General features: G+C 36.7%; 1 protein-coding gene across 1 annotated transcript; it reads left to right on the forward strand.

Annotated features, from left to right (window-relative positions):
* The first annotated feature begins 2,546 nt into the window (after positions 1-2,546).
* Positions 2,547-8,675, forward strand: LOC137708529 (uncharacterized). The gene is made up of 12 exons (XM_068447625.1): positions 2,547-2,825; positions 2,941-3,043; positions 3,663-3,752; positions 4,253-4,366; positions 4,862-5,047; positions 5,855-5,983; positions 6,106-6,611; positions 7,095-7,194; positions 7,298-7,357; positions 7,505-7,597; positions 7,696-7,815; positions 7,925-8,675. Exons 1-12 carry the CDS (start codon positions 2,788-2,790, stop codon positions 8,240-8,242), a joined length of 1,857 nt encoding a protein of 618 aa, XP_068303726.1. The 5' UTR covers positions 2,547-2,787; the 3' UTR covers positions 8,243-8,675.
* The last annotated feature ends 6,012 nt before the right edge of the window (positions 8,676-14,687 follow it).

Here is a 14,687-nt window from a genome sequence, read left to right on the forward strand (position 1 = left end):
CCAAGTGAAGGAGGAGAAGATATGGGTCGTCCACCAAATTTCTAAGGAATCAATCACCACATCAACATAAGATGTAATTAACCACAACAAGTGGTTTAATGGTAAGAGTGCATACTGCGACCTTCAATAAGCAAAAAAATATGGAAGGTTATGGATTTGATGCTTCGGGCTGGTGAGTTTGCTTAATTGTGGTCATCGGCATGGTGAAATTTCCCATAACATCTCTACACTCAGAATGGTAGATAATCATGGTTTGCCACTAGTTGTCCCCCTTTTGGTAAAAAAAAAAAAAAATGTAAATAGGATTGAAATGACGAATTTGATCCGTTCACGTTATAGTCAAGTCTTTTTGTTTAATAGAAGACTAACAAAAGTTTGTATTTGGGCTTCAGTTGCTAACCGAGCTCACCGTGAAAGTTTTTTCACCATAAAAGTCGTATTAAAAATGTTGTGTAAGAAAAAAAAACCACTAAAAATGGGGAATTGTTATTGACACTCTAAATTCCTTATTCTACACTTCAAATTTTCTATATTTCGAAAGAAAAATACACCTATGAAAGTGTAAAATGAGATTTTTGAAGTGCCAATAACACTTCCCCTTAAAAAAATTCAACCCTAAACTTTTAAATGAGAATTTTAATTACCCATTATGCCCATGCCTCCCTTTATTATGGGAAACTTTAACGAAAAACTTCCCGTATTGTTTACTTTAACGAAAAATCATATTTTTACATTAAAAAGTCAATTATAATATTATTCACTTTACCTTTTATTTTATAAAATTATATTTTTACATTAAAAAGTCAATCCTAATATTATTCACTTTATCTTTTATTTTATCTTTACCGTTAGAACTTAAAATTTCAAATTATTTTTCATTAGTTTTTTTTTTTTTTATTATATTCTTGGTGCCGTGGTAACTGTGACTGCAAATCTGTTACTGCTGTCAAGTATCAAACAAATGCTTTTACTTCACACATCTCCAGATACATGGAGGATGCGATTTCACTCAACACAACCAGCCCATGTACCCATGTGGCCAGTAACATAATCAGCATCGTTTTCTGGCAACTGGGTTTCTTCTGGAAATTTCAAATTTCAAAAGCACTTCTGAAAAAAGCAAATTTTTTGGAAGATCAAATTAAACCGAAGTGTCAAACCCTTGGCTCCACTGTTAGTCAAGGGGCAGCTACTATTTTAGTGCTTTGCTGTTTGGAGGTATTTTTCTCTGATCTCCAAACATTTTGTTTCTATATTTGCACAAAATCCTTGTTACTTATCAAGTCTTAATCTGCCCAGCCGCATCCTTGTCACTTTTGAGGTGCACAAAGCTTTGAGTTTCAGGAGGGAGAATTGGTTGAAGTTCTAGAGAGAGAGAGAGAGAGAGAGAGAGAGAGAGAGGGGTCTTTACAGTTGCAGGAAATTTGGGTCAGTTGGTGAAATCTTGCTCTAGGTTATATGTATGCATCTTTCTGCTTTTCTGCTTATTTTTTGAGCTAACAAGTAACAGGTAACAGCCCCTTTTAATTTCCGGTCCTATTTTTTGGTTTTTGATATCAATTTGCATCTGCATGTTCTTGTTTTGTTGTGCTTGTAATCTTACTGAGCACTCAGAAAAGGAGGGATCTTTTAATTTTTTATAGGTCGGTTGTGAAAAATTGAGAGGGTCTTTTGGGCTAATGGGGGACCACTGGGATCTGTCCTCTGGATTTGTATCTTGTGCTGCTTATTGCTTTGACTAATTTAGTTCATGACGTATAGATTGGAATCTTTTGCAAGGCAAAGTAAACACCTTCGCCTTTATTGACCTGCACTTTTGAATCTCAGTCAGACTATGATATAAGTGAAATCTCGCTGAGTTTGTTGTTGCATTATTAGTCTAGGATGTCACGGTAAAGATTTTTCTTTCATTACAGGGCTTCTATTAAAAAGATTTTTTATTATTTTTTAAAATTCCATGGAAATGAAGGTAATGGGGGCAAAAAGCAACCAATTTCCTCTCCAAAAAGAACTTTGGAAGACTCTCAGAGGGTTTGACGATTGCAGTCCTATTAATTCACCATGGAATTACTTTTGTCTCCCACGAGGGTTTAGGAAGTGCCCCCACTTTTGTTCTTTAGCAATTTTGTGTTTTTGCATTTGGTGTCCTACCACCACCCACTGTGCAAAAAACCCTTTACTCTGATGATCTAAAACCTAATCATTCTGCCTTTTCCTTTTTGTAGAATATCATACCGTCATGATTTTTCCAAATTGACTGCTATTTTTGGAAGCCCTGAATTTGATGGAATGTGAACAGTGAATTTGTAATTGATTGCTGTATGATGGAAGTGCAGAAGGTGGTTTACAAAATTTCCCTTTTATTATTGCAATGATTTGGGGTAGTTGTGTCTTAATTTGAAACCGAATTTGGGTTAACGCATCTGGTCCTGATAGTGTTTGTATGGTTGTGTTGAAAATGACTGGTAGCTGTGGCATTCATGAGTTTGTTTGTCCTCATATGGTTCACAGGTGCCCAGTGCCTTGTTTCTAATCTATACATCTCATTCGCGCTTGTTTCTGAGATATACTGAGGTTGTCTTCCACAAAACATCCTGAAACTCTTCATTAAAAATTGGAAAAAAAGACAGGTGTTTTACATTTGAAGTGGGATTTGCAGGATGTTGTGATACTTGTTTGTATGTGTGGGAACTGGGAAGGCATAGCTTCTATTACCAGAAACCAATCTGTTTTCGGTGATTTCAGGATGTGCTTTAAGTGGTAAAATCCAAACTCCATGATCGCAAGATGTGTGACTCACCGTTTGTGCAAACTGCCTTGAGCCAGTGAGTGTGCATTCATGTTCTTCGTTGTTACTCTACGGTTTTTTGGTATATGAAGTGGGTCTTTAAGATATTTCATTGATAATGATTTCTTGTTTTGTTTGGTTGCAATTTCCAGAAGCGTTTCGTTTTGTAAATATTCGCATTCTAGCATCACTAGTTATTCGGAAATTCAGTCATATTCTGCAAAAGAGCTTCAGAGTGAGAGCTCATTTTCACAGGTAAGAAAATCTTCCATAAACTTGATTTGTGTTTCAGCAAATTTAGACCTTTTCGAAAACTATATTAGTTGAATTATGCTCTATGGTTGAAGTCACTTGTTTCATATTCATGTTTCAATGATTGTTAAGAGTATAATTTTATGATCTTTATTGAATCTGTGAATTAAGTTCAATATTATGTTAGTAACGAAAATACTTAGGAACCAGCCCAACAGTAAACATTTAGACTAGGAGATGCTTGATTATGCAAGGAAAATATATTTTCGTCTCTTAAATTCATTTTCTAGATAGGTTTGATTGCAAATGCCTTCAAATTTATTGTTTTTCAGATCAAATGCTGCATTTTGGAATCAAATAGATTATTTCGTACATTTAGGAACAAAGTATCGAATTGCACAAATCCAGAGTTCATTATTTCCTACATTACAGTTCCCTCTCTTTAAGAATGATAACACTCCCAGGTTAGCTTTGTAATATAAATTGAAATCTTTGCACAAACAAAGTATATATTGAAATCTTTACAACTTATGAATTCATTCGGGTCAAAAAAGTCTGTTGTTTATGTGGTGGTTAAGTCACTTCCTATTGATTGTAATTTTGATAATTTGTTTATCTTTAGGTGACCAATCCCGATGAAGGTATTGGAAGATTTGGGTCGTGCTCTAAAAGTAGTGATACTTACCAGTACAGATTCCAGCTTGAACAGGATGTAAGTTTCCTTCTTACCTGAAAACAAGAAGCAACTATTTGTGTGTTTGTAATACTATACGTATGCATCTTCTTTCTTTCCAAAAGTTGGGGGATTGTAGTAGTTAACAAAAAATTTCCTTTCAACTTTCAATAAGATTTCTGACTTAGCAGCCATTGCTATAACATTGTCAACCAGAGAGCATGCTGTAAATTTGCTTGTCATTTCCTGGATGCTTCATCATCCATTCTCTATGTCCGTTTTGATCTCAAGGGATTTATTTTTAATCGCAGTAAATAGCATCTGTTCAAATCTTGCTAAATTCCTAGTTTGGGTTATGCTAGAGAACATGCCATAGTTCCAGTATAATGGTAAAGACATTTCCTGGGACATGCTAGGGACCATCTCATTGTTCAAAACTCTTGCAACAGAGTCTAAAGAGCTAATATATATGTTTATTAAAGGACATATTTGTCATTGTCACAAATTACAATTGACCTATGTAAGTGCTTCCACTACAGGTACAAAGGTTGCAACTGCAGCTGCGACAAGAAGTAGAGCTGCATACTATCCTGGAAAATGCAATTGAGAAAAATGCTGTTAAATTTTCCAGTCCGTCATGCCTCCCTTTCTATGTATGTTTCCTTTATCCTGTTTTGTTTATTTTGTTTTCATAATTAACTTCATCCCTTCATAAATCATTATCTGGGCATCCTTGTGATGGTTCTAAATTAACTTCTGTGAGACATTTCGATCATGGAGTTCAGGCTAGTTTAATGCAAACCACATTTCCTCTATTCTATATACTATTGATTTGTCTGCTGCCTAGTCGTGGCTCTGATAACTTCTATAAGGTCCCCAAGATTGTCACGAAAGCAGTGTATTGGAAAGGGGCAACATCAAACTCATATTCCATACTATGGCACGGCTTTTGTGCGTTTAGGATTTACACTGAATGTTTGAAAGATTGTAACCCATTAAGTTGAACCTTGCGTTTGTCTTCCCTTGAGTTCGAACACTTTTTTTAACTACTCTTTTCCATATTCCACCTCTGTTCCCATATTAAGTATCATCCAGGTTTCAAATTGGGATTTTAGGTAGTGATGTAGTCTTCTGTCCCATTTCTACAGGCTCAAGAGCTCCTGAGCAATATTTCTGCCCTGGAGGTTACAGTTTCAAAACTTGAACAAGAGTTGGTTGCTTTGCAATTCCAACTTAGTCAAGAAAGAAATGAACGAAGGCTTGCTGAATATCGTCTGAGGCATCCATCTCCTCAGTCCATGTCTCCTCACTCCTCTGACATTATGAAACTAATGGTATGCTGTTTTTGTCATTATTCCATGCCGTTGTTTTCTTTTGATGTCTTCTTAAATTGTTTCAATATTTTTTAGTGTCTTGAAAGTAGAGTGAAAACTGACAATGTTGCTGATGTCAATGTCTCGAAACGGTTTTTACTATTTTATAGATTTTGTTCTAATAACATAAGTAAAAGGTAGAGCTATTTCCAATTCCTGAAATGATGGTTTGAAAAGGTGAACTCTATGGGCCATTTGCAGGTTCATTTTTTTTAAGCACCAAAAATTTTTTCTACAAGATATATCTGTTGAGATTTGAGTAGTCTTTCATTGATGAACTCTTGGATTACGAAGGGAGCAACAGAATGCAGAGAGAGAGTGAAAAGCTAGAGTGAGAAATGGAATAATCCCTGCAACATTCTAACCGTTGCAGAATGATGCATTTCATTCAGATAGATCATTTTCTTACATCAGTCTTCACAGCCATTCAAATACATGAGCCATTGTGATTATGACACATGGCACTTACAAGGCATGTGAGCCATTGAAAATAAAAACTGATCTAAGACCCTACACTTGGCATATGAGCACAAGTTATCACAACAGAAAACAGTTATACAATAGGACAGAGGTAAATTGAATAAGTAAATCATTTACTAACAAGAAATTAGTAAGCAATTTACTTTTCAACAATATCTGGGTGATCGAACACCCTTTAGAAACTTTTTGTTTCAGGCAGTTGGAAACCTGCAGTAATAAGTGATGGCATAACATATCGTCTTTACCAAATTTGTTGTAGTGTATTTAACTTCGTTTAATCTCATCCAGATTTCATCTTCTTTGAGGACTTCAGAGCACTCCAATCGTAAATTACATCATTCCTCTGAAGATGACTCATATCAGGAGCCAAGGGATCAACAATCAGATGGCGGAACATCTTTACAGTCGGTAACTGAGGTATCTGTTAGTTTTTCATGCTCAGATTTTGCCCTCTCTTGATTGATTATTTGCGGAGTAATGTTCAGCAAGCTTAAGCTGTAACCCATGGGATAACATTTTTTCTTTTGACTCATTATCAGAATGTAGTGGACTCCATTGCAATTCACCATGATATGAAAATGTCTAGGAAGATGGATTCTGAATCTTTTCAACCTGCTGAGTTCGGGAAGCTTCCTAAAGGGATGCCCCCCAAGGGCCTTTGGGATCATCCAAACCAACTGTCAGAGGAGATGGTTAGATGTATGAAAAATATATTCATATCTTTGGCTGATGCAGCTACCCCATCAAAATCTTCAGCACAAGAGAACCAATGCTTGTCTATGTCTCCCCGTGGACATCTTTCCAATTCCTCTTGGTGGTCATCATCTGAACGGTCGATGATCTCATCATGGGTGCAGAGCCCACAGGTTGATATACAGAGTAACTCTGAAGTATTAGCTTCAGAGAATGCCTGTGATCCCTACAAAGTTCGTGGAAAACTGAGTTGGGCGGACATTGGGAACTATGGATTAGCGACTGAAGTTTCTTGGATGTCAGTTGGGAAGAAGCAATTAGAATATGCTGCAGGGGCCTTGAGGAGGTTCAGGTAATACTCTTGTTTTGTCTCTCTTTGGCAAACTATACTTGATGTTGTGCATCAAGAAAATTCTCTTGTGAAAAATATAAAATATACTACAAACAGTCTGAATTCAAAAAATCTTCTAGGAATTTTGCAGCCTTTAACTCATTGTGCCTTTTTCTTTACTTTGTTGTTTTCCCTTCGATTGGATAAAGTCTTAATTCGGAACAATACCGACATTGTTGATAGATTCCATATAACTCTCAAAAGAGTTTACATCTAAATATGAAGTAATAAATATGTTGGTTCGTAATTTCAAAAGAGTTTACTTGCACTTGATGTGGGCATCTAAGCCTATCATTTTGTAAAATAGGTCAGACAAGTATAAACTATCGTTGCACGTTTAAATTCTTACCGTTTGTCTTGGAATTTCTAAAATTGTTGTTTGAATATAAAGCTCATCACAAAACTTTTTCTTTTCTTCCTTTCTATTTTCCCGAAACTGAACAGAGTACTTGTCGAGCAATTGGCAAAAGTAAACCCTATCCATCTGAGTTACAATGAGAAGCTAGCTTTCTGGATTAACTTGTACAATGCACTGATTATGCATGTAAGTTTCCTTCATTTTTCTTAAACGTGTAGTATAGCATTGGTCAACTTTGCAAAGCATCCATGCAAAACTTGTGGAGTTAAATGTTTACTACTGTGAACAGGCTTACTTGGCTTATGGAGTCCCTAGAAGTGACTTGAAGCTCTTCTCTTTGATGCAAAAGGTCTGATTTCTTTGATAGTTCTCTCTATAATTTTGCATTTCTTAAGTTCTGGATGACAGTGGAAAAATAATGCTGAATTTTGGTTGCATTTACTACTTGACAAAGAATTACCAGCCAAGTGTATTGATTGGTGTTGTACTTTTGCAGGCAGCTTATACTGTCGGCGGTTATTCTTTCAGTGCAGCTGCTATTGAGTATGCAATTCTGAAGATGAAGCCACCACTCCATAGACCACAAATTGTATGAACTTTTGCCTAATGATAGCTGTGAAGTAATTTTGATTTTATTCCATTAATATATTTCATTCCCTGACTGACAATTGTAGTGAAAAATATCAGGCTTTGCTTCTTGCCCTTCACAAGCTGAAGGTGTCAGATGAGCAACGGAAGTCTGCAATCGATACCTATGAACCACTTGCAACATTTGCTTTGAGCTGTGGAATGTACTCTTCACCAGCGGTAATCTTTACACTTCTTCTGTGTGCTGAAGGATTAATTTTTGTTTCCTCTTGGAAGTTGAGGACTCGAGCTGTATTTTTATGTTTTGACATGAAGTATATAAATGCAGGTAAGAATCTACACTGCTAAAAATGTGAGGGAAGAGCTTCAGGAAGCCCAGCGTGATTTTGTTCGAGCTTCGGTTGGGGTTAGCAGCAGGGGGAGGTTGTTGGTGCCAAAAATGGTGCACTGCTTTGCCAAGGGCATTGTGGATGATTCAAATTTAGCTGTGTGGATATCAAATTACCTTCCGCCCCACCAAGCTGCCTTTGTTGAACAATGCATGTCACAGAGGCGACAAAAACTGCTTGGTTCACGCAACTGTGGGATTCTTCCATTTGATTCGCACTTCCGGTACCTCTTCCTGCCTGACAAAATTCCTTTATGATCTGGTTATACTCTACTGCTAGTTAAATACCTCGGATTATCTTGACGCCCTAAATGGTGTGATGGTATAAAAGATCGGATTAGTTGACAATACGGTGGCAGTTAGGGTCTTTCACCTCAGAGACCTCATATATACCCTCAATGGGGTGCTGTACATTTTGTTCATGGATAAGTTAACAGGAGTTGAGATACAACGTTTGTAGGCGACTGACGTCTGTATTTGCTTGTATTCTACGATTGCATAAATAAGAGATGGTTATAATCCGGTTCCCACGTTACATATGAATCATAAGCCTTGAGAGGGATTTTGGTTGTTCAAGTTCTTGTGTAGAGTTGGTTTACAATGTTATGTGATGCGTTAAGACACAACTTCCCAGGTTTGCTTAAGATGTTTGAGGATGGAAGCTAAGTTGGAATTTTGATAGGGTGATGATGATTCAAGGAGATGATTTCGGGCTGGTTTGGTATTGCTGTGCTTTGAAAAAAAGCTGATTCTGCTGTGCTGTGAGAATAAGCGGCTGTGAAATAAAGCAGCAGAGTGTTTGGTAAACTTTTTTGTAAAAGTGCTTTTGAAAAAAAAAAAAACAGTATTATAGTGTTTGGTAAACTTTTATATAAAACAGATGTGAAAAAAAGCCGATTTTTCAAAGCTGGGTTTTGCAGCTTCTTGTTTTTGACTTTTTTTCACCCAAAACTGTGAAAAAAAGCTGAAACTGAATGTTTACCAAACACAAAAACAGCTTCCAGTTTTTTTTGATACCAGCTTTTTTCAGAATCACTTCAGTACCAAACCAGGTCTTCATATGTTTTTTTCATGCCATTCTTATGCACATGTATTTGTCCGTCAAATAAGCTCCTCCGTCCTTCAGAAGAGGTTCGATGGGAGATGCAAACGAGATTTTATCATTAATAGCCAAAACTTGACCCCCCATTTTCATAAATGTCAGCTTTTTTAAAAAACTTCAAATATGACAGAACACTCATGCAAAAGTACCCAAATACCCTCAAAATTTGACCCTCAACTGCAGAAGCTGCTATCTGTGTTGTGTCATTGAATGCAAAGCCATTGTTCTAAGGGAAGAACTTCATGCGAAAAAAAAAAAACCCAGAACCTTGTAGGATTCATAATATTCTTATTTATTCTTAAGAACGGTTAAAATACAAACTACAGTTGAGCCAAAATTGTGAAAAGGATATGGATTTTTTATCAGATGAAAAGTTCTTCATGGGTGTTGCTCAAATCAAAATAGTGTTTGATGTCTTGAGATGAAATTGACTTTATAAAAGGAGAATCAATGATCTTGATTAAGAGTATATTATTAGTAAAAATAATTACAATTGAAAAAAAAAAAAAAGGAATTTTGAGAGAGAGAAGTTGAAGACAATTCAATAAATGTGAGCAAAGCATCGCTTGATAAAATTGTATCCATGGTAATTTCGAGAAGACGACCTTTGAATTTGGAAGTTTGCTTGGCAATTGGTGTGCGGCTCCACTGTTTTTTGCTCCCTCTTTGGGTTTTGGTTTTGGGTGTAATTGAGTTAAATTATGAGGGTGTTTGTGTCTATTTAAATGAATTTTTTGGTATATTAGAATGTTTTGATAAAAACTGACATTTTTGAAATTAAGTGTTAAATTTTGGCTATTAATGATAATAACTCGATGCAAGCGGTCTTGGGGAAGGCATTTTGTACTTTTTGTTGATCATAAATCTCTTTAATGGACAAGTTTTAAGGAGATGTGAAATGCCTATTTTGGACAGAAAATATAAATTAAAATTATAAAAAAGTTAATTTTGTTGTAGTTCTAATTTAATTAGGAATGTGATTGTATAAATTTTAAATTGTATATAGAATTGTGTTATAGACCTTTCCTAGTGGACCTTGTATTACTTGTAGGCAAGGAAGCATGCCATGTTTATTATAAGTAAAGATAAGAGTGGTGAGAAAGAACACCACGGAAATTTCTCAACTCTCTATGTGCCACACCTTCTCCCTATTTTCTTACTAAAATAGGCTTACAACATGTTATCAACATGCTCCTGATGTTGAGTTATAGATTTGGAGAAGGATCTTCTACAACCAAGCTCACAAGTAGGGCTGGAAAAAAAATCCTTAATTACCTGAACTCGACCGAAAAAATCTGGAGACTTCGGTATTGGAATTGGGAACTGGATCCCCTTCGGACTCAAAAAATCTGAGCCTAAGGATCAAATGATCCGGGCCATTGAAATTTGATCCAACGGCTACAAACAGGGGGCCCCTTTAAAAGTTATAATAATTGTAGCCGTTGGATCAAATTTCAATGGCCCGGATCATTTGATCTTTGGGCTCAGTTCCTTTAGATCCGGAGGGAATCTGGTTCCCGGGATTTGGGATTGGGGTTGCCAAATGTTCGGTAATCTCGAACTGATATATATAAATACACACACACACACACACACACACACACATATATTTGAATAAACCGTAAGCATTGAATTTGGTTGAGATTAAATCTCAACCGTTAGCTAAAAGACCTTTCTCTTATCTCTCAAATGACTATGTGCTATCTCTTTCTCTCTCTCTCACTCAGACAGACCTGCACTATCTCTAACCTCTCGAGTCTCTCTGCACTCTCTCATCTCCTCATTCGCTATCTCAACAGACTCGGACTCATCACTCTCTCTAATCCCTTGAATCTCTGCACTCTTTGCTCTCCCTCTCCTCCCTCTGTCAACAGATTCTACACGTCGACCGTCGAGCCTGAGTCATCGGCCACTACACCATATTCCAGATCCAGACTTCCACGATTCCACTCCAACGACCTCCAAATCGAAGCTTCTCTAATCTAAAGGTGCCAAACTTCATGAAATTATTGTCCTTTGATTTCGATTTGGATTCTGAAATTGTGGATTAGGGTTTTGAACTTTCAATTTGTGGATTTAGAATTAAAATTAGGATTTTTGTTTTGAAAATCCCCTAATTTCAGTTACTGCTTGATTTCTTTGTATTTTTCTGCTTTTCAATTTTGATCGACGACTTCTTTGATCCTTGACTGTTTGATTTTTTAGGGGTTGTCTGCAAATTTGGGATTAGGGGATTGGAAAATTTTTATTTGGGGACTGCATTCATTCAATCTTCTTAAATTAGGTTGATATCATCTGACTGCATCCATTCCCGATCCCGAATCGAAATACCAAAATAGTTTTGGGAATACCAAAATTTTGGTTTAGTTTCGGGTTTTAGAATCCTATCCCGAAGGGAGTTGGTTTGGGATTCGGGCTTTGTGTTTCGGTTTGGGATCCTGACCCGAACCAACCTTACTCAAAAGTCTTCCTAGTTTCATTAATCAAGTACATTCTAAAACATGATTTCAATTTCGATATTATAATCAGCCTTGATAGCATGCAACATTCACCATGATGCATAAATCTCAAATTTCCATGGTGAAACGAGATTCTCAATGAATATCCAACAGTTTTGAGTTTCAAACCCCCATTAACCCGCAATTGAACTATCCACACCCGCAGACGTTGACCACCCACCGCGTGAGACTTTACAGACCTTCGACGACCTGCATGTCGTTGATTTTGAAGCCACGACAGTCTAATTTGACGAATTTCGCAAAATTCGAATGAATCTCATAGGGTTTTGCCCCTTCCACTGTGACTCTGAGTCGAGAATTTTCACCGTCGTGATTCTATGGTTTTTTCTCAAACCTTAGCTTGCTCTCCGCCTGAGATCACCATCGCTAGTAGCAACGTTGTTGGATTTCCTAATGGAAACCCCCACCCAGCTTTGTTGGGTTGATCTTACCCCACTTGAGAACCCGTGGGTCTTCTTCTTTGCTCGACCCACATCAAACCTAGCCTAAATTTGGGCCTAGGGGTTCATTTGCTTCACAGTCAGTCATTGATTGGGTTTGGGCTGCCTACTGAACGTGCAGTCTGGAAACCTAGTTGGGCCAAGAGCCTCAATATGTTTTTGGCACAACCCACCTTATATTGTGACCCATTATTTTATTCTTTTTCTTTAGATCATGACATTTATTTAATAGTCATGTAGACTACTCAGACTAAGGTTTTGAAGTAACCCAAATTTACTACACTTGTTGCATACAACAACAAGAGCATCAAATGATTCAATTCAAACAGGTTCGTTCCCAAGTCAACCTTGATGATCTCTTCACGAAGTCACTGCTGAAGTCTACATTTCAGAAGCTTGTTCAAGGAATTGGTATGCGAAAATTGTTTGAGTTACAATGCTTGTAATTCTCATTGGGAGGTTTTGTCAAACTTAGGAGAAGTATCCCAAGTATACTCATGTGACCTGAATGTACTTTTTTTCCTATGATCAGGATTATTTCATCCTAGTGTTTTAAAAATCCCTGACTAGGGCCGTCTAGGTCCCAGCACTAGGTTACTAGCCACCGGCTCAATAAGTCTCTAGGCATTTGAAAAATATGAAAGTACGCCTATACCCGCTTAGGCGTCCGCCTAGCCCGCCTAAACCTGCCTAAGTCGCGACTTTCACTTACATAGAAGATGAATAATTTTCTTTTTGCATTTTATTTTGTCAATAAAATGTAAGAGACTTGTTGAATACTTGGATAAACACTCATTATTTACTTGTTCATCATATTTTCAATTTTTTCTAATCCTTTATAATCTTTATGTCATTTTATTTTGCAATTTATGTATGCCAATACACTTATGTGTTTTTAAGTATAAATAGGCACTTATTGATATAATATACAATAAATTTACGTAAATTCGCCTAGTCCGTCTAGGCCCCCCACCTACGTCCTGCCTAGCTGCTTAGGCGCTAAGCCCGCCGCTCGACTAGTACCTAACGTCTTTTAGAACCTTGTTTTGTCCCATTGGGTTTTTGTTGCCAGACGAGGTTTTGATGAGGCACTGATCATTCCAAGTTGTTCATACCTTTGTGTGTGTTCTACTTGCGTCCTGAAGGCATCAAGCGTTGACATATTGCATTACCTCACTTTTCGCCTTTACCCTTATGTGCGTTCCTATATGCATTCCCTATTTCAGACTTGCATTTACTGATTGTGTCGACTAGATGAGACAACTTCATCAACTGCTTCTGCATTATCCACGAAGACTTGATGCGCCAACTAATTGAGTACTTGCACACTCAAGGGGAGTTAGGAGTTTGATTGTGTACATCTTAGCAGATTGTATTTAGGATTGTGTTCTAGATCTTTTCAATTGGGGCCTTGTATTACTTATAGGGCAAAAAGGCTTGCTATGTTTACTATAAATAAAGACACAAAGTGTTGAGAGAGAACATCACGAAAATTGACCAACTCCCTCTCTCCCAAAATATCATAAAAATTGTCCAACTCTCTCTCTTCATGCATCGCACCTTCTCCCTATTCTCTCACAAGGGGCCTACAACAAATTTGCATTTTTGTTTTCAGAGTTTCTAGTTACACCAAACTTTTATCTCTTGACGCCCCACATACAAATTTTAATCATGCCCTCAAGACAATGAGGACAATACAAAAACTTCTGAACAGAAAGCTCTTCTCACCTAACACTCACACAAAAACCCTCATTTATTGGACAATAGTCATGACTCACTCCCTCCCTCCCTCCTTCCAAACCCTAAAAAACTCAATTCCATAATCTTTCACGTTCATCGACACATTGATACAAATTTCCAAAGAATGGATGATGAAAACCTCGTTTGGGAACATCCAAAGGAGACATAACGCCATTCTTTTCAAGATTTAATTGTCATTTCAATTTGGAAAATTTTATTTAAAACCATCTAACCTCTTTCTACACCAAACTTAAATTTTAAATGTTAATTGTCTATTTTACCCTATTGCATAATTACTATTAAGTGCAAAATGAAATTAATAATAAAACTCAAATTTATTAGTAGACCCACATACTATAATTAAACTCTAGCATCACCCTTTGTTTATCCTACGTTCATTTCGACTAAAACCCTAATAGCTCTGATAGAGAAAAACAAGCTTTTCTATTGAATGGATGGTGATTTTGAAGTTTTTGATCCTTCAACTAAGGTATGACTCGATTTATGGATATTTTGTTTGTTTGCTTTTTCTTTGGATTAAATTTCGTACTTTTTATATTATATTGTATTTGATTTTCTCTATTGTCTGTCTGCGCCCCAAAACACCATTGCAAAGACTTTTGATTAGTATTGCAAAGACATAAAACTTGATTCTTGGTGCAAATAAAGATGGCCCAACCTCATCAAACTTAACCGCTAACTAGCGGCTGGCATATCTTGCACCATTTTTAGTTGAAATAGCTCCAATTTGTTTATTTGTTTATTAACATAGCAGCAAAACACCCAACCTTATGTCTCACTTCAAAATTTCTTAAAAAGTACATGAAAATGCTCGATTTAAAAAGGACTGAACTGAAGCCTGCATAACATTCTCTTGGCAAATTCAAGTTTATAGAATTATC

This window comes from Pyrus communis, chromosome 11, assembly GCF_963583255.1.
Source record: "Pyrus communis chromosome 11, drPyrComm1.1, whole genome shotgun sequence".
Lineage (NCBI taxonomy): Eukaryota > Viridiplantae > Streptophyta > Magnoliopsida > Rosales > Rosaceae > Pyrus > Pyrus communis.

What these genes read in the sequence shown, in the direction of transcription:
- LOC137708529 (XM_068447625.1), top strand. Translation starts at nt 2,788, where the DNA reads ATGTGTGACTCACCGTTTGTGCAAACTGCCTTGAGCCA. An exon ending in CGTCATGCCTCCCTTTCTAT is followed by an intron (nt 4,367 to 4,861) that starts GTATGTTTCCTT and finishes CCATTTCTACAG; the next exon opens with GCTCAAGAGCTCCTGAGCAA. An exon ending in CACTCCATAGACCACAAATT is followed by an intron (nt 7,598 to 7,695) that starts GTATGAACTTTT and finishes GAAAAATATCAG; the next exon opens with GCTTTGCTTCTTGCCCTTCA.